The following is a 20,430-nucleotide window of genomic DNA, read 5'->3' as shown; positions in this document are numbered from 1 at the left end:
CAGTACCAACACTTGTATAGAGTGTGGCAATGTGCATTGTTGCAAAACAACTCCGGTTTTGGTTTCTAAGAACCCCTGAAAATAAATTCGACAAAAAGACACGCCTACGAAGCTCAGTTCAAACTTAAAGCCACCGGTTATGCTTTTGGCATGCGTGCCCATCTCACAGCAGCGGTGAAAAAAACAAGTCAAGCAAATGAACTCTGAGCTTGCCGTTATTCTCGGAGGGTTGACTAAAGAACTCCAACCGCTGGACATTGGCATCAACCGGGCGTTCAAAGTAAAGTTGCAAACGGCATGGGAACAATGGATGATCGGTGGCAAACACAACTTTACAAAGAGTGAGAGGCAGCGCTTGGCGAGTTACGCCACAATACGCAACAACGAGAGGGAACGCGGCGTTTTTGATGGATTACGGTACTTGCACAATTGTTCAATTCTTTCTACACACACACGCGCTGCCACCATGTTTCGCTCTGTTCTTTACTCTCAAATGTGGGAAAGCTTCACACGAGAGAAATGTTGACTTTGCTGTTGCTACTCCTTCTTTCCGCTCGGCAATGCGTAGCAACTCACACTAGCATGTGATGCATTCAATGACAACTGAGATGTGCAGTCCTCTGCTTCTGATACAGAGGATGAGGACTTTGATGGATTTCTGGGTGATGATTGATCGATAAACGTGAGAACATTGTACGATGGCTAAATAAAATACACCCGAACTCAGTTCTGCTTTCGTTGCCTTTTTAAAAACGTGTTTTTATCTTATCTGTATGTCTTGGCATGCTACCGTATGCTTCAAGCTAACGTGTTAGAGTGCGCGCATGCATGCCGTATGTTTAAGCTGGCGTATGTTTTACCACTGTAAAACTGCGGCCATGAGTACGATGCGTCCTGTGTATGTGTAAAATACAGAAATGTCACCCATTAATGAGACTGCGGCCATTAGTACGATGCGTCGAATAGTTGTGAAAATAGTTCAGCGACTACCCTCCTTCAGGTGCATTTCACCCTTACTGGTGTGATTCTCACACGCTGCATATGTTCCCGCGTGTTTTGATCTAGTGTGGCTCTTAATGTGACAGTGCTACATTTGTTAAACAAGGAAGCCTTCACTACAAGTAAGATTCACCTGGTTACATATGTCTCTTAGTGGCGTCGATCAACCAAATCCGTGATTTCAGTCAATATTTTAGCACGGGTTCCAGTTTCTCCAAGTTCTTGACCATCTTGCGGAGACACTCCAAAACCGCAACAGTTTGTGGTTGAGCACAGTCTGAGTCTGAGTGTTGGACATCCGCACTTTGCCATCCTTCGACCGGCAGCCTCTTCACTTCCAATAGAGCCGCTCCCTTCGGTTGTGTTACACCGTGCTGGCAAGTTGTTTTGGCAATAGAATAAATATGCCTGAACTGATCATCTAAACGTGTCTTATTATTACACGAGTTTACCGGCCATTCTTTGTGATTCGCACCTCCTTAACAACACACAGAAACGCCCGACTCATGTCTGCACTCGCAGTCTGCATGAACGCTGACTTGTCGCTGAGGGGGCGGGGCCGTTCTGAACAGTGACATTCACAATCACAATCAATCAAGTCGTGTATTGCTCTGATTGACGCCCACGTCGCAGCACCGCAGTGTGGTTCGTCATTATCTTGAATCCAACCAATTGACATATAATAAAGTAAATACATATTTAATCAGTACAACATTGTTGAACGCAATTTTATTGACATTTGTGGTGTGAAATAAATAAACAGAATTTAAAAGTAACATTTGTGTCCACACCGTTTAATTGAAGAACTCAAGCTGAAATAACTGCTTTGGAATACAGTAAAACTAAATCACCGTACATTTAAGGATAACTCAACAAACAATTTCACCCAAATAAAACGGCGCCCCAGGTCTGTCCAGCACCAGTCAATCGCGCCGACATTCCTCCCAATCAAAATCTGTGCTGGTACAAGCGTGCTGCCGAGAAGGCACAACCACCAAGCACAGATACTTCTCCTTTGACGAATGTTGTGGCCAAAAAAACGCTGAAAACAGTCCATATCAGGTCCACACGAAGAAACAACAAACAAAACACACAAAAAGACAAAAACAACAAAAAAGAACAAAATAGCAAGGCTCTTGAAGAGCACTTGCCGAAGGCTGCCTACTCGGGTGCCATCTTGGAAAAAAAAAAGTAACATCAGATCATCATGAAAGTACTGTACTGTGGGTAGATACTGGGTGGCATAGTATGCCCTAAATTTGGTCTGGCTGTGAAAAAACAAAATTTATTAATTCGTCAATTTATTTATTTTGAATGAGGTGACATTTTAGTGATTGATGGAGAGTTCACATTGCCTTTGTTTTCTGTTTCAACGTTAGAACACTTCTTGGTGCTATTCTGAGAGAGCTTTCATACTCTCAGGGTGAACTCGTCGTTACCTGAAGAAATTATTTGAAACATTTTTATTTTACAAGACTGTATATATTAAAACTCGCCACCCTAGGTGCAGCTACTAGTGGCACCCTTCTATTAAGTTGTCAGGGGAAAGAGTGTCAATTTATCAAATCTATTTGAGTTAGGGTGCACTACTTCAGGTCACAGTGAGATTGGCAAAAGCAGACTCTAGTTAGAGTCAAGTGGAAACCTCCAACAGGAAGAAAACACACTGAGTTTTTTTTTACAAAAAAATATATTGAGTAACTATTTACTCTGAACGAGAATACAAAAAGATGAACAAGGAAAAAAACACAAGTTAAATTGGTATCAGTTCTTATCAGTTGTTTTGGTATCAGATCTGATCCATGAAAAAACGACTGAGATCTCGGATTAAAAAAAATGCTGGTTTCGTCAGAAAAAAAAGGAAATCCTTTCTGTCCTACCACCCTCTAGGGGACGGGTGGCTTTGAAGTCCAAGATTTAAAACCACTTTCAAGCTCATAAACGGTCTGGTTTCTTCATATCAAAACTACAGTATTTGAAATCCAAACCACTCACGTGCATGCATAAATTTGGTGTGTTTTATTTTGAAGGTGGTCAACGGAGCTCTGTGTTGGGAGCTTTCCGTGTTGCAGAGTGTTCACAATCGCTGTCTTGTCCGCCAGCCAGGATTGATAAGCGAGGAGGGATCGACACTCTTGACTAAATTCTCCTTGATTTGTTGTTAACATGTTCAAACCTCCACTAGGGGCGTCCACCGTCATCTCGCTCGACCAAAACATCTTTCGTTGAAGTTTCGTGCCCGATTAAAGTCGTCCCGGTGGACATTGGTGTTTCTCGGCCTAGTTTAGCTTCGGTTAGCTTGCTCGCCGCAAACAAAGAGGCGCTCGTGCTCAACACATCGCTCTGCAGAAATCATAAACGTAAAATTGTTGTTGTAATTTCAGTGTGAACAATGTGCACAAGGACATCAGAATACGAAGATGAACGTTGTGGAGAAAAAGAGGACCACAAGGGACAACGTCAACTGCTGGACGCCATTGGCAGGATGCAGCCAAGAGTTCTTCACAGATTAGGTTTGGTCACAACGTTCGTTTCACTTGTCTTGTACTCGTTTTAAAAATGCTGTCCTGTCTTTCTTGTACGAAGTGAGGGTGTGTGCGTGTATATATATATATATATATATATATATATATATATAGGAGCTGATAAACGATAAAATATTTAATCTAATTAAAAATGCAACTGTCAAAATGAACTCAAATGAACTAAAAAATTAATCGTGATTACTCACACATTTTTTATCGTTTCTGAATTTCCTTTTACATTTTTTGTCCTATTTTTTCCCCATTTTAATGCTCTCATCAACTGGAAATCATGAATCAGTTTTCTATGTGCCAAATGCAAATATTTACTGAAATAATAATTTCAATTTTACATGAACATTTTTCACTTGGAGCAGTTATTCACACAATCTCTCACACAATATTACTCTCCATCAACAACAGTGAAAACAATATTTTGTCACAAAACGGCTGCTTTAACAGCTTTTTTAATGAAATCACAACAGAGCAATATAACATTATAAAGTGCACATCTAAGGTAAACTAGTACTCAGCCTATAGTGGATTTAAACCATGGTTGCATACTTCGTTTTTCTCAAGTTTGCTTGGAACACAGCAGTCAGGCTTTGTTGATTCTGTTGGTCCTTCTTGCACGCAAGTCTCTCTACAGTTTTGTGTAGATATTATTTCGGATGACTACAATTGGTTCGATGACAATCCTGGAGACGTTTTATTTTCAGTGTGGTCGCTACCACTGCACCGCTAAACTCTCGACGTGCATCAGCGCACAGTCAGTGTCAGACGAACACAGAGAAGCTCCACTCACTTTATTTATATGGACACTAGGGATGTGAATCTCAGCACTGAGGACGATTCGATACACATCTCGATGCGATACTTAAACGATACATGGAATTTTTTGGCGACACAATGCGATACGTTTCACCGTCTTCACGATGTGATACGACGCGATACACATTTAGTTCAAATCCATGCGACCCGATACGATACAGTGCAATTTGTGATATTGTGCAATTAAACATGATGCAAATATGTAAAGAAAAAAAGTTAAAAAAGATGGAATTCAGTATGGTATTGCAAAAAGTAGACCACTTTATTCCTTATAAACAGAAAAAAGTGTAAAACAACTTATTTAAGCCCTTTCACAATTGGGTTTTGTGCAAAGAAAATGTAAACAATTTGGCACCTGAGACTCATAGCTGTTGCTGTAGTGCAAACACAAACAGACTACTCACTGAGTATCTTATATAAAATATCCACCTCCATAGGACAGAAAAAAAAATACAATTGAAACAATGTGGCAGTCACAGCCTCAAGGCTGCTGTGTGTATTGTAGCGTACATAGACCACTCTCACTGATTGTCAAAATGAAAAGAGTCATCCATATATAGTTATTCCTTGCGCCGTCACAGTGAGCTGCAAGGGGACCCCCAAAATAAGAGGCGAATTTTTTTTTCTGACCCTGACCTGGTTTGCCAAGAGTTTCTCCGGTGTCCAACGAGGAACTAGACGGGGGGGCGGGAAACTTGTTGGTGATGTAGTGCCATCGTTTTAAGTGGTCTGCATATTTGTGGTGCTGCCGTTGTATGGCTTCGTAGTGCGACATTCTTTGCATATTACGGAGCTTTTATCAATCTTTCCGTCTTTCTTTTTGAAGCCATAGTATTTCCAAACATAAGTTCTGATTGTTGCGGAAGCATTAAATACAGTAGCTTCCTCACTGCTGCTGCTTGCGCAAACTTCCATAGTGTTTCGCTAGTTGTGTACTGGACTGTATGTGACGCACGGCCGTATTCAACACAAAACGCAAAACAATGATGGTGCATTCATTGCCCCTAGGAAAGGGCAGGTAGGTGACGTTTAACATGAATAAAACGGTGCTTGAATCGGATTTTACCGATACCCACCAATGCATCGCGATGAATCTCGATTTCACCCGTCAATCGCGTCGTACCCAGTGAATGAGCCGATGCACTCGCATCACGCGCGTGCGCATCGATGTATTGATTAATATTGATTATTTTCCACACCCTTAATGGACACAGAACACTGTAACCTTCCACTCAAAATGGTTCCAAACAAGTAGCAATCGCGTCAGTGCCATACATCAAACTCAATGTCATGCCTGCTCTTTATTCACCAGAGGCTCATCTACCTAGTCTCTTACTTCTCTCCCGAAATAGTGTCTTCTCCCGCTTAGTGTACCTTACTTAGCCTTCTCCGCTACGTACGATTTCTGTACACAGCTTGTAAAGTGGAGTTGTTAGATGCAATGCGGATGATTTCAGCTTGAGTCGAGCTGTGGACAATGTTGACAGCTTGCATGCAGTAGCCATACATTTAGCTATGGTTTCAGCAAATTAGTTTTTTGTCGTGTTATCCATTTTCTTCACTTTGAAATGATCCATTGCTGTCTGTCTGAGACGAGGGTGGAGTACTCACGTCAGCTGTGTGGCCATTAAGTGGTATTTCAGACTCGACGTGCTATGATGATAGCTCAGTTTACGACTGCAAAACATACAGGTAACTCTGGTCTTGTCAGTGGAACAATCTGGCAATTTATAGAGACACGTAATATCCGCTGAGACGTGTGCAGTGTTAATCTCACGAGAAAAAAATTAATAACGTTAAAATTCATTTAAATTAATGCCAACAAAAACGCGCTAAACTGACAGCTCTAATATATAATATATATATATATATATATATATATATATATATATAAATATACATGACTGCCTCTGAAAAATGTAAATTAACTATTACTGTACTTAAATGAAACAAAAATAATGCATCAGAACAGAAAATCAAGCGAGGAAATCACAAAATAAATTCTATATCCCCCGACAGAACTTATTTTGTGATTTTCTCGCTTGATTTTCTTTGTGATTTCATTGAATAAGAATTCATTTACGTTTTTCGTAGGTGGCCATGAACGCCTCTCGAGTGGAACGGAGGAAAGCACGGAGACGGACAAAGACGTACAGTACCGTATTTTCACGACTATAAGGCGCCATTAAAAGTCTTAAATTTTTCTCCAAAATGCCTTATGATGCGGAGCGTCTTTTGTATGCGCTGAGTTCCAAAATCTGACTGACGGCCTACACGCTGTTTATATAGAGAAAAGGCGGAAGTGACTGTGGACAGGCATGCGGGAAAGAAGTCGGCCAATCAGGGAAGGGTGGGCGTGTATATATACATATATGGAGAGGGAGAGAGAGAGAGAGAAGGCAGACGTGAGAGAGGAAAGGCATGCTGGGGAGCAGTCCGCCAATGGGTGAAGGGTGGGCGTGTAAGTGGACGCTAAAGTGATGCCGCAAGCAGGTACCAACACCTGTATAGAGTGTGACAATGTGCTTTGTTGCAAAACAACTTCGGTTTTGGTTTGTAAGAACCCCCGAAAATAACTTCGACAAAGAGACACGCCTACGAAGCTCAGTTCAAACTTCAAGCCATCGGTTATGCTTTTGGCATGCGTGCCCATCTCACAGCAGCGGTGAAAAACCAAGTCAAGCAAATGAACTCTGAGCTTGCCGTTATTCACGGAGGTCCTGACCAAAGAGCTCCAACCGCTCGCTGGACATCGGCATCAACCGGGCGTTCAAAGTAAAGTTGCAAACGGCATGGGAACAATGGATGATTGATGGCAAACACAACTTTACAAAGAGTGAGAGGCAGCGCTGGGCGAGTTACGCCACAATTTGCGAATGGATTGTGGCTGCTTGGACGAACGTGTCTGCTTGCACTGTTGTTCGAGTTTTTGGCAAAGCCAAGGCACATTTCTGTGGAGCCACATGGCAATGAGAGTGACTCTGACAACGAGAGGGAACGCGGCGTTTTTGATGGATTACGGTACTTGCACCATTGTTCAATTCTTTCTACACACACACGCGCTGCCACCATTTTTCGCTCTGTTCTTTACTTTCAAATGTGGGAAAGCTTCATACAAGAGAAATGTTGACTTTGCTGTTAATGCTTCTTCTTTCCGCTTGGCAATGCGTAGCAACTCACACTTTAGCATGTGATGCGTTCAATGACAACTGGGATGTGCAGTCCTCTGCTTCTGATACAGAGGATGAGGACTTTGATGGATTTCTGGGTGATGATTGATCGAAAAACGTGAGAACATTGTACTATGGCTAAATAAAATACACCCAAACTCAGTTCTGCTTTCGTTGCCTTTTTAAAAACTTGTTTTTCGCTTATATCTGTATGTCTTGGCATGCTACCGTATGCTTCAAGCTAAGGTGTTTTTAGCGTGCGCGCTTGCATGCCGTATGTTTATAAGGTGGCGTATGATTTACCACTTTAAAACTGCGGCAAATAATACAGTGCGGTTTGTCTGTGTGTAAAATACAAAAATGGCATCCATTAATGAGACTGCGCCCAACCGTACGGTGCGTCGAATGGTCGTGAAAATACGGTACCTGAACTTGCTGAGACTGTGAAAACCATTGATAAAATCTGCGTTTAAAAAAATAATAAAACCACAACCACAGCTCTCCTTTTTTTAACAAATACAGGTGAGTCTTTGTCTGTCTCCGTGCCTTCTCGTATTCCGTTCAACAGGAGATGCGTTCATAACCGCCTCCGAAAAACGCATTGGCATTTCCTGTATTGTAGCTCCACCAGTACGACCAGATAAGATAAGAAAACTTTTAATAGTCTCACAATGGAGAAATTCCCACTTCACAGCAGCAAAGTTATGAGAGGAAGAAGTAGAAAAACAAAATAGGAGCTGCTGGAAAGGCATCCACTCTCACGGCGCCATCTTGAAGTCAAAATAACACAACAAGATGTCAATTGTAGTTATTTATTCCTTTGTTGTGAATTCACAAATTATGAAATCACAATATAAATTCCTTGGGAGGGAGGGGGGGGGGCTGTAGAATTTATTGTGTGATATCCTCGCTTGCTTTTCAGTTTTGATTAAAATTTTCGTCATTTCATTGAAGTAATCGTTTGTTTACGTTTTTCGGGGGCGGTCTTGAACATCTCTCGAGTCGAATGGAAGAAGGCATGGAGACAGACAAAGACGTACCTGTATTTGTTGAGACTGAAAAAATTAACAACACAGCTCTCCTTTTTTCGGAGCTGCAACACAAACCTATTTAATAAAGTAGCGACACAGTTTACTGAACCAACAGCAAGTTATAACATTGGAAGCATAAGGTGCTCGGTGAGCTTTTAAGAATATGGAAGACTTTTTGGTGCGCTGTACAGTGCGGAAAATACGGTGTGTGTGTGTGTGTGTGTGTGTGTGTGTGTGTGTGTGTGTGTGTGTGTGTGTGTGTGTGTGTGTGTGTGTGTGTGTGTGTGTGTGTGTGTGTGTGTATACATATATATTAGAGCTGTCAAACGATTAAAATATTTAATCTACCGGTAATTAAAAATGCAACTGTCATAATTAACTCAAATGGACTAAAAATTAATTGTGATTACTCACACATTTGTTATCGTTTCTGAATTTCCCTTTACATTTTTTGTCCTATTTTCACCCCATTTTAATGCTCTCATCAACATGGAATCATGAATCAGTTTTCTATGTAGCAAATGCAAATATTTACTGAAATAACAATTTCGATTTTCAATTTTACCTGAACATTTTTCACTTGGAGCAGTTATTCACACAATCTCTCACACAATATTACTCTCCATCAACAACAGTGAAAACAATATTTTGTCACAAAACGGCTGCTTTAACAGCTTTTTTTATAAAATCAAAACAGAGCAATATAATATAATAAAGTTCACATCTAAGGTAAACTAGTACACAGCCAATAATGCATTTAAACCATGGTTGCATACTTTGTTTTTCTCAAGTTTGCTTTGAACACAGCAGTCTGTTTCTGTATGTTTGTTGAAGAATAACGAGACACCAGACACCAGTGTTCATTATGTGCCGCTGTATTCAAAACTGCCCGCAGTACAAAAAAGCGCACGCACTTCCCCTGTGCTGCTGGGGCATACCATTCTGAAAGAGGGGGGGTTTCACTCCCCCTAAGACAGTCAGGCTATGTTGATTGAGTTGGTCCTTTTGTGCGGAATTCTCTCTACGGTTATTGTGTAGACCTCATTTCGAATGACTACACTTGGTTCGATGACAACACTGGAGACCTTTTATTTTCGCTAGGTCGCTGCCACTGTCAGACAAACACAGAGAAGCTCCACCCGCTCTATTTATATGGACGCATAACACTGTAACCTTCCACACAAAATAGTTCCAAACAAGTAACAATCGTGTCAGTGGCATACATCGTATACCTGTATGATACAGAGGGAGAGAAGAACAGATAACTTTGGTCTTGTCAGTGGAGTAATCGGGCAACTTTTTAAAAGTAAACTTTCCATTCATAACCTCTTTAAGTATGCGTTTTCGATGTCTCGTGCTGCCGTGGCTGGCAAAATAGACATGGGCGTGCACTTCTGCAGTGCGCTTGTTGTTTTGTTCTGGTGTATTTATAGAGCAACGTAACATCCGCTTGTGACGTGTGCCGCGTGAATCTCGCAAGAAAATTTTTAATCCCGTTAAAATTCATTTAAATTAATGCCAATAAAAACGCACTAAACTGACAGCTCTAATATATATATACATACCGTATTTTCACGACTATTCGACGCATCGTACTAATGGCCGCAGTTTCATTAATGCGTGACATTTCTGTATTTTACACATACACAGGACGCATCGTACGAATAGCCGCAGTTTTACACTGGTAAAACATACGCCAGCTTAAACATACGGCATGCATGCGCGCACTCTAACACGTTAGCTTGAAGCATACGGTAGCATGCCAAAACATACAAATAAGATAAAAACACGTTTTTAAAAAGGCAACGAAAGCAGAACTGAGTTCGGGTGTACTTTATTTAGCCATCGTACAATGTTCTCACGTTTTTCGATCAATCATCACCTAGAAATCCATCAAAGTCCTCATCCTCTGTATCAGAAGCAGAGGACTGCACATCTCAGTTGTCATTGAATGCATCACATGCTAGTGTGAGTTGCTACGCATTGCCGAGCGGAAAGAAGGAGTAGCAACAGCAAAGTCAACATTTCTCTCGTGTGAAGCTTTCCCACATTTGAAAGTAAAGAACAGAGCGAAACATGGTGGCAGCGCGTGTGTGTAGAAAGAATTGAACAATTGTGCAAGTACCGTAATCCATCAAAAACGCCGCGTTCCCTCTCGTTGTTGCGTATTGTGGCGTAACTCGCCAAGCGCTGCCTCTCACTCTTTGTAAAGTTGTGTTTGCCACCGATCATCCATTGTTCCCATGCCGTTTGCAACTTTACTTTGAACGCCCGGTTGATGCCAATGTCCAGCGGTTGGAGTTCTTTAGTCAAGCCTCCGGGAATAACGGCAAGCTCAGAGTTCATTTGCTTGACTTTTTTTTTTCACCGCTGCTGTGAGATGGGCACGCATGCCAAAAGCATAACCGGTGGCTTTAAGTTTGAACTGAGCTTCGTAGGCGTGCGTGTCTTTTTGTCGAATTTATTTTCAGGGGGTCTTAGAAACCAAAACCGGAGTTGTTTTGCAACAAAGCACATTGCCACACTCTATACAAGTGTTGGTACTGGCTTGAGGCGTCCACTTACACGCCCACCCTTCACCATTGGCGGACTAGCTTGTCTGTCCTCTCTCTCCCTCTCTCTCTCTCTCTCTCTCCCTCTCCATATATGTATGTATACACGCCCACCCTTCCCTGATTGGCCGACTTCTTTCACAGTCACTTCCGCCTTTTCTCTATATAAACAGCGTGTCGGCAGTCAGTCAGATTTTGGAACTCAGCGCATATAAAGGACGCTCCGCACCATAAGGCGTACTGTCCATTTTGGAGAAAATTTAAGACTTTTAATGGCGCCTTATAGTCGTGAAAATACGGTACATTAGTGTTGTTTCCAAGGACCGGCAACCCAAGGCCAAGGACTTGACTCCGAGGCCAAGGACTTGGAAAATTTTCCGGGGCAAGGCCAAGGCGAAGGACCAAGGACTGATTTTGAAACTGAGGCCTAGACGAGGACATGTATAAAACAATGCTATCATACCACTTGGCAGGTCTTCATGATTTGCAACACCCCTCCATCATAACCCTTTGCACTCCCGAATGCTTGAATGAAGTGTTTTTATTCAAAGAGTAGAACAGTCAGGGTACGTGTTATTTATAAAGAGAAAAAAAATAAAATCACATGGTATACATTTATGAATGGATGTTTTAGTGCAGTTGTTTCTTAATATGAAGTAAATCAACACTCAACAGGCATGACAACACAAGTTGAGAAATTATTGCATAGAAGTCAATCACAGGCTGCAGAAAAAGCGGTGATCTCTGATAATTTTACAGTTTACCGGCAGCGAGTCCCAGGGACTCGTTGATCACTAAAGTATTAGTGCCATTATGGATTGAGAGTCCCAAATTTCAAATTCTGAAAGGGTCTACTTATTCAATTGCATATGATAATAACACAAACAACAACATATAAATACAATGATAAACAAATGCTGCAAAAACTTTAATAATTCAGGAGCGGGCCTGAGGATTTCTGAAATTCATGGTAACCATTTTTCGGTTCCGTCGGATTACTCAATGGGAAACCACGATAACAAATGTTGGGTTCTGTAAACATTCATCATGGGAACCCATTTTTCTATTTTGACTGACCGGCAATTTTGAGAATTCCGAAACTCAAAAGTATAATGCTTCATGGCTCAATGTTTGAAAACTGCATTAACAATGAATGAACATTACATCAGCAGCTGTGTACTCCAGGTTTATTCTAAAAAAATAAATGGATCAAAAACCGGTGTACTCATGTGGCATCATCAGAGTATTTTTTTCCAATCTCACACTGCAAAGATTAATTGACTGGTAATCATTAATACAGGTAAGTATTGATGTGGCTTGACATCCTCTTCCCAAAATGATGCATGTGTAATCTACGATAAATTTGACGAAATAATTTAACACGTCATCATTCGTTCTAGTCAAGTCAAGTCAAGTCAACAGTATTTATAGAGCACTTTCAAACAGCCATCGCTGCATACAAAGTGCTGTACAAGGAGCGATTTAACATATACAATAAACAGTAAGACGAATCAGTAATAAGTAATAAGTAATAAGGCGGTAGAAAGCACCAAGCAGTAAAATCAAGAGCAAATCTAAGTCATGCTGAGTCAAACGCCAAAGAATACAAGTGAGTTTTGAGGAGGGCTTTAAAGATGGGCAGCGAGGAGGCTTGCCGAATGTTCAGTGGGAGGTCATTCCAGAGAGATGGACCAGCAACAGAAAAGGCTCGATCCCCTCTGAGCCTCAGTTTAGTTCTTGGTACGTCTAGCAAAGACTGGTCCACAGACCTGAGGCGCCGGGCAGGGGTGTAGGGGCGTATGAGCTCAGAGAGGTAAGGTGGCGCGAGATTATTCAGAGATTTGAAAACAAAGAGGAGGATCTTAAAAATAATTCTAAAATGAATGGGGAGCCAGTGAAGGGATGCCAAAGTAGGAGTTATATGCTCCCTCTTACGAGTACCAGTCATGTTCTACCAACAGTTAACATTAGCATTACTACACCTTGTGACGAATATTTTATTCATAAAGTTACCATGCTACAACCAGTAAATTATAGAATAACCAATACTGATTCATAATATTTTTCACAGCGATTAGCCGACAATCTGTGCCAGCACAGATTTTGATTGGGAGGAATGTCGGCGTCATTGACTGTCGGTGCTGGACAGACCTGGAGTGCTTGTGTTTTTTCGTCTGTAATGGGGAGCATTTTTCACAACCCCGTTTTGTTCAGTGGCTGTGTCAGCGTTGTTGGACAGTCAGCGTTGTTGCGGCTGGATGGATGGCTGCTGAAGTCGAGGATGTGGAGAGAGGAGCGTTGGCGCAGGCGCAGAGCGCCGATGCGTATTTGGAACCGAGAGTTGCCGCTTGGAATTCAAATGGATTTCCATGGGACAGGAGAAGTGTACCAATCTCTTTTTTTGGTCAATGGATGCTACAGCTTCTTGTTGACTTTGACTTTGTTGACTTTGAAACTTAGCTTGTAGCCGACGTGTGCACATTTTGAGCATGATGTCTCTGATCCACTGGTTAAAGAACACTTTGATTCTCTCCTCTTTCATCTCAAACTGCTTCAAACAACAAAGCGTGTGACGGAAAAGTGGTTAGGACTGCACGACTGTCTGTGTTTTATGTTATGTGTTGTGTTTATTATTTTACTTTATGTTAACTGTTTTGTTAAGCCCTTTGTTACAGCCGCCGCTGTTGTGAAAGCGCTATATAAATCAGCATGTATTGTATTGTATTGTACAAATCTGATGACCAATTTGCCTTGTAATCGTGCCTCGCGTCGTATTTCGCTCTCGCGTTATGTGCATACGTCACAGGTGAGTTTAGTGATACGCCCTTTGGACGATTCATACGAAAAATCAGACAAGCATTCCCATTTCTTAAATATCGTAATTAGTAGACCTTGGTGAGTTTTTTTCGCCGCCAACTCAAACTTTCATCCGCGCGATTCCTCAGTTTGCGGACTAAAATAACAACCCGCATGCGCACTTAACGTCATCTGTTGTGTCCCCCCCCGGCCCCGAAAACAAAAAACAAAAGTAAATTAGAAGAAACACACTCACACACCACACCACATCACAAACACACATACAGGTGCAGTGAAATCGCGTGAATCACACAGTCAATTCAAGTGCGATGACTTTTAAATTTAAACAATTTTTTGGAAACGACTACCGGTAACGATTGTTACTTTGAAATCCTAAGGCTTTCCGTAGTTTTTTTTGTTCGTTTGTTTTGACTGTGAAATTTCTTTGCGTCCCAAAAATGCACATTGTCTGGAACTGTGCGTCCCGTGAGAAAATTATGCATCTAGGACGAGGGACGCAGAGGTAACGAGATGGTTGAATCTCGAACCATTCTCTGAGTAAGACTATTATTACCACTACCACTAATACTACATGAATTAATACCTTCAACTTCACAATAATAATAATAAATAATTAAATCAACCATGATTTTATACTATGTATTAGCAATATTCATTATTCCAAACATGAGAAAGCATTCAGGAAACAAAACTGGAATCAACCAAAAGGACTCCAAATCCCAACGGCCAAACCCGGAAGTGAACTGCTGACATTATTGACTCCAGCTGTAATGCAAATTACATGGTTCAAACAAACATTCTAGTGCAACTGCACAAACGTGACGACTATACAAAAATAACTAAATAAAAGACACCACTGTTACAGAAAGGCTTTACACGCTATTTAAACTGCCGAACACGAACGCAACAAACCGTGATTGAAACAAAGCGCCTACTGTTATCTGTCAGTGGCAGACCCGCCCCTCTTAAAGCGGCAGAGTTAATCCATCAATATGGGTTTCCTTGGAGGGGATTTAGTAGATTCCTTTGTAATTATTCGAGGCTCGAATCCCTCATTGTGTCCGAGGACCGGCAATCCGAGGCCAAGGCCAAGGACTTGACTCCCGAGGCCAAGGCCAAGGACCAAGGACTTGACTCCGAGGCCAAGGCCGAGGACCAAGGACCGCCCCCCGGTCCTCGAGCCGGTCCTCAAGGCCAAGGACCGGCTCAAGGAACACAAATCTGATATATATATATATATATATATATATATATATATATATATATACAGGGTGGCCCACTTAAAAGTAGCCCGGATTTTTTTTTTAATTAAAATATTTTTTTAATTTTTTTCAAAACATGTATTTAATTACGTGAATGTTACAAGTGACCTAAGGCTTTCCAAAACCTGTTTTTATTACTTACAGGTTACAAGAGATGCTGGAAGTGTCCCCCATTGACATCTATACATTTTTGAGCACGGCACAGGATGTTGGCTGATACTGACTGCAGCTCTGCTAAGGTGATGCTTCGGATAGTGTTGGTGATGTTCTGTTTGAGTTCGTTCAGGGTATGAGGATTATTTGCGTACACCTTTTCTTTTAAATTCCCCCATAGATAAAAATCGCATGAGGTCAGGTCCGGAGACCGTGGTGGCCATAACCCCTTGCTCACAGTTCGCTCTTCCGTAAAGACTTCATGAATGGATGCCAGTGACATGTGGGACGTGTGACATGTTGCACCATCTTGTTGGAAGAAGGAGTACATTCTTTCTTGTGGTGTTAGTTGCTCGTAAAACTGTTCCAAGATGCCCAGATAAACATCGGTATTCACTGTTGATTCAAAGAAAAATGGGCCCACTATCCGTGTTCCTGAAACTGCACACCAAACACCGATTTTCTGGTCATGTAGTGGTTTTTCGCGTGTCATGTGGGGATTCACAGAAGACCAGTACCGCGTATTCTGGGAATTTACGTATCCTGATAAGTGAAACCATGCTTCGTCCGACATAAAGTATAGCAGTGGGTCCAAAAGTCCGTCTGCAATGCTAGTCAGCAACCATGTACAGTAATTAATGCGTTTAGCTTTATCGGGCTGCTTTAGTTCCTGAACACATGAAATTCGGTATGGTTTCAGTTTCAGAGAATTCAGTACACGCTGACATGTCGTTCGTGATACACCAACTTGCTGGGATAGTCTCCGAGTTGACTTGTGAGGGCTATTTGTAATTCGCTGCTGAACATCACTGACAACTTCGGGCGTCCGGACTAATTTAGGTCTCTGCTTCTTCACGTTTGCGAGAGAGCCAGTGTCTCGCCATTTCTTAACCAGGCTCTGAACACAACGTTTAGCCGGTGGTTTTGTTTGTGGGTACTCGCGAGTGAAGGCCTCTTGTGTTTTCTTAATTGATCCGGTTCGCACATAGCCTTCCACAATCACTATTCTCTGCTGCAAGGAAAACACCATTTTCTTGAGGTATGGTACGCACCCGGAGAAGGTAGGAGCACTACTGTTCGTGTATAATCTAAAACAAACAAAAATTGGCTCAGCGCCAACGTGTATAACCGGAGCAGTTTTGGAACACTTCCAGCATCTCTTGTAACCTGTAAGTAATAAAAACAGGTTTTGGAAAGACTTGGGTCACTTGTAACATTCACGTAATTAAATACATGTTTTGAAAAAAATTAAAAAAATATTTTAATTTAAAAAAAAATCCGGGCTACTTTTAAGTGGGCCACCCTGTATATATATATATATATTAGAGCTGTCAGTTTAGTGTGTTTTTATTGGCATTAATTTAAATGAATTTTAACGGGATTAAAATTTTTCTTGCGCGATTAACGCGGCACACGTCACAAGCGGATGTTACGTTGCTCTATAAATACACCAGAAACAAAACAACAAGCGCGCTGCAGAAGTCCACGCCCATGTCTGTTTTGCCAGCCACGGCAGCGCGAGACACCAAAAACGGATACTTAAAGAGTTTATGAATGGGAAGTTTACTTTTAAAAAGTTGCCATATTGCTCCACTGACGAGACCAAAGTTATATGTTCTTCTCTCTCTCTCTGTATCATACAGGTATACGATGTATGCCACTGACGCGATTGTTACTTGTTTGGAACTATTTTGTGTGGAAGGTTACAGTGTTCTCATGTAAATAGAGCGGGTGGAGCTTCTCTGTGTTCGTCTGACAGTGACAGTGCGCTACAGTGGTAGCGACCTAGCGAAAGTAAAATGTCTCCAGTGTTGTCATCGAACCAAGTGTAGTCATTCGAAATGAGGTCTACACAAAACCGTAGAGAGACTTCCGCGCAAGAAGAACCAATACAATCAACATAGCCTGACTGTGTTAGGAGGAGTGAACCCATCCCCCCCCTTTCAGAATGGTTTGCCCCTGCACCACGGGGGAAGTGCGTGTGCTTGTTTGTACGGCCGGCAGTTTCCAATACAGCGGCACATAATGAACACTGGTGTCCGGTGTCTCGTTATTCTTCAACAAACATACAGAAACAGACTGCTGTGTCAAAGCAAACTTGAGAAAAATTAAGTATGCAACCATGGTTTAAATCATTTAAAATAAATAAATAAATGGTTTAAAAGGCTGAGTACTAGTGTGCCTTAATGTGCACTTTACAATGTTATATTACTCTGTTTTGATGTCTTAAAAAAAGCTGTTAAAGCAGCTGTTGTGTGACAAAATATTTTATTCACCGTTATTGATGGACAGTAATATTGTGTGAGAGATTATGTATGAATAAATGCTTATGTAAAATTGAAATATTTGCATTTGGCACATAGAAAACTGATTCATGATTCCATGTTGATTAGAGCATTAAAATGGGGAAAAAATAGGACAAAAATGTAAAAGGAAATTCAGAAACGATAAAAAATGTGTGAGTAACTACGATGAATTTTTTAGTTGATTTGAGTTAATTATGACAGTTGCATTTTTAATTAGATTAAATATTTTAATCGTTTGACAGCTCTAATATATATATATATATATATATATATATATATATATATATATATATATATATATATATATATATATATATATATATATATATACTAGCTGCTTCGCCGCCCTCCGGGCGTTCCTGCGGAAGGCTGGTAAGGTGGTGGTTCGCCGCCCTCCGGACGGCTCATCAGCTAGTTCCTGCGGAAGGCTGGTAAGGTGGGCCTTCGGCCCACAAAAGTGTTGTTGCTTGGTTCAACTTTTTGTTCATCTTCATTGCTTATCGCGAAAATAAAGAGATGTTTAGCTCTACTAAATAACTAACAATTTTATTGCAATGCTTGTGGGTAGACAACATTTTTTCGCTAAGATGCCCACGCGATCGTAGTGAGCCACTGCCTGAGCGGCGCAGTGGCGGCGCGGTGAAGAGGTACGTTTTGAAAAGGGACAGACGGAAGGACAGACCGCGTGCGGGACGACGCGCAATATATAATATATATATACCGTATTTTCACGACTATTCGACGCACCGTACTAATGGCCGCAGTCTCATTAATGGCATTTTACACATACACAGGACGCACCGTACTAATGGCCGCAGTTTTACAGTGGTAAAACATACGCTTAAACATACGGCATGCATGCATGCTAACACGTTCGCTAACACGTTAGCTTGAAGCACACACTGAAGCTCGAAGCTAAAACACGTTTTTAAAAAGGCAACGAACTGAGTTCGGGTGTATTTTATTTACAAGGTACTCACGTTTTTTGCTCAATCATCACTCAGAAAGCCATCAAAGTCGTCATCTTCTGTGTCCGAATTAAACAATTGTGCAAGTATCGGTAATCCATCCAAACCGCCGGGTTCCCTCTCGTTGTCAGAGTCACTCTCGTCGTCATGTGGCTCCACAGAAATGATGCCGGCTTTGCCAAAAGCTCGAATAACTGTACTAGCAGATACGTTCGTCCAGGCAGCTACAATCCATTCGCAGATTGTGGCGTAACTCGCCCGGCGCTGCCTCCCACTCTTCGTGAAGCTGTGTTCGCAATCGATCATCCATTTTTCCCATGCCGCTCGCAACTTCACTTTGAACGCCCGGTTGATGCCGATGTCCAGCGGTTGGAGTTCTTTAGTCAAGCCTCCGGGAATGACGGCAAGCTCGGAGTTCATTTGCTTGACTTTGTTTTTCACCGCTGGTGTGAGATGGGCACGCATGGAGTTGCAAATCAAGAGTGACGGCGAGGCATGGAAAAGCCATCCGGTCTCTTAACATACACCTCACTTAGCCACTCTCTCATCTTCTCCTCGTCCATCCAGCCCTTTTGGTTTGCTTTCACGATGACGCCGGCTGGAAACTTTTCTTTCGGCAGCTGTCCGTTGGCATGACAACCAAGAACGACAGTAAAAGCTGACTTCTCGTGCCCCGTTGTGCGTATCGCAACCGTGCTGGTCCCCTTCTTCTCCACAGTGTGGTTCACCGGGATGTCGAAAGTCAGCGGGACCTCGTCCATGTTGGTAATGTGGTTAGGCTGGATGCGTTTGTCGACAATCTTTTTACTGCAGTAAGTGCGGAAAACGGCCAGCTTTTCTTTGTGGTCCGCTGGAAGTTGCTGAGCCACGGTCGTCTTCACTCTCACGGATAGATGGCGCCGTTTCATAAAGCGAAAGCACCAAGACGGACCTCCTTGAAAATGTTCAATTTTCAATTCTTCGGCTAACGTTTTCGCCCTTAGTCGAAAGGTGACCGTGGAGACGCTTCTGCCGGCTGCTCTTTGATCAAGAATCCACCGCTCCAGTTGGTCTTCCAACTCGGGCCACCTCGCCTTTATTTCCACGGAAACTCCGCTTCGTCTTTTTGACTTGGCGAAGCTCGTTCTCCTGCTTCCTCCATTTGCGAACCATGGATTCGTTGACATTAAATTCTCTGACGGCTGCTCGATTCCCATGTTTCACTGCATAACCGATGGCTTGGAGTTTGAATTGCGCTTCGTAGGCGTGCCTCTTTGTGGAACTCATTTTCGGGGGTTCTTGGAAAACAAAACCGAAGTTGTTTTGCAATAATGCACATACTCACATTTTATACAGGTGCTGGTACCTGCTAGAGGCGTGCCTTTAGCGTCCACTTACATATGCGTGCGTGTCGTCACTCACGTACACATTTTCTCTCTCTCCAAATTTACATATAAGTGTGCGGACGCGCTTCACTGATTGGCCGACCTCTTCCCCGCACTTCACTGATTGGCCGACCTCACTTCCGCCTTTTCTCTATATAAACAGCGTGTCAGGTCTCAGCCAGATTTTGGAACTCAGCTCATATAAAAGAAGCATCGCATTATAAGGCGTCCTGTCCATTTTGGAGAAAATTTTAGACTTTTAATGGCGCCTTATAGTCGTGAAAATACGGTATATATAAATCCTCGTCTCACCCCTCGGGTGGTGTCCGTCCCTCATTCAGCTGAGGTCCTCTACCAAAGGCCAGGAAGCTTGAGGGTTCTGCGCAGTATCCTTGCTGTTCCCAGCACTGCACATTTCTGGACTGAGATGTCCGATGTTGTTCCCGGGATCTGTT

At 42.1% G+C, this 20,430-nt stretch overlaps 1 protein-coding gene across 1 annotated transcript in view; it reads left to right on the top strand.

The window, feature by feature from the left end:
* Positions 1 to 3,043: 3,043 nt before the first annotated feature.
* LOC127594073 (sal-like protein 1) overlaps positions 3,044 to 20,430 on the top strand; it is a 35,912-nt gene continuing 18,525 nt past the window's right edge. The window contains exons 1-2 of the mRNA XM_052055979.1: positions 3,044 to 3,292; positions 3,384 to 3,512. Of these exons, the coding sequence (XP_051911939.1) occupies positions 3,392 to 3,512 (121 nt within the window). The 5' untranslated portion in view covers positions 3,044 to 3,292; positions 3,384 to 3,391. The remainder of the gene's footprint in view (positions 3,293 to 3,383; positions 3,513 to 20,430) is intronic.

This window comes from Hippocampus zosterae, chromosome 21, assembly GCF_025434085.1.
Source record: "Hippocampus zosterae strain Florida chromosome 21, ASM2543408v3, whole genome shotgun sequence".
NCBI classification, from domain to species: Eukaryota; Metazoa; Chordata; class Actinopteri; order Syngnathiformes; family Syngnathidae; genus Hippocampus; species Hippocampus zosterae.
This window is presented reverse-complemented; position numbering and strand designations above follow the sequence as displayed.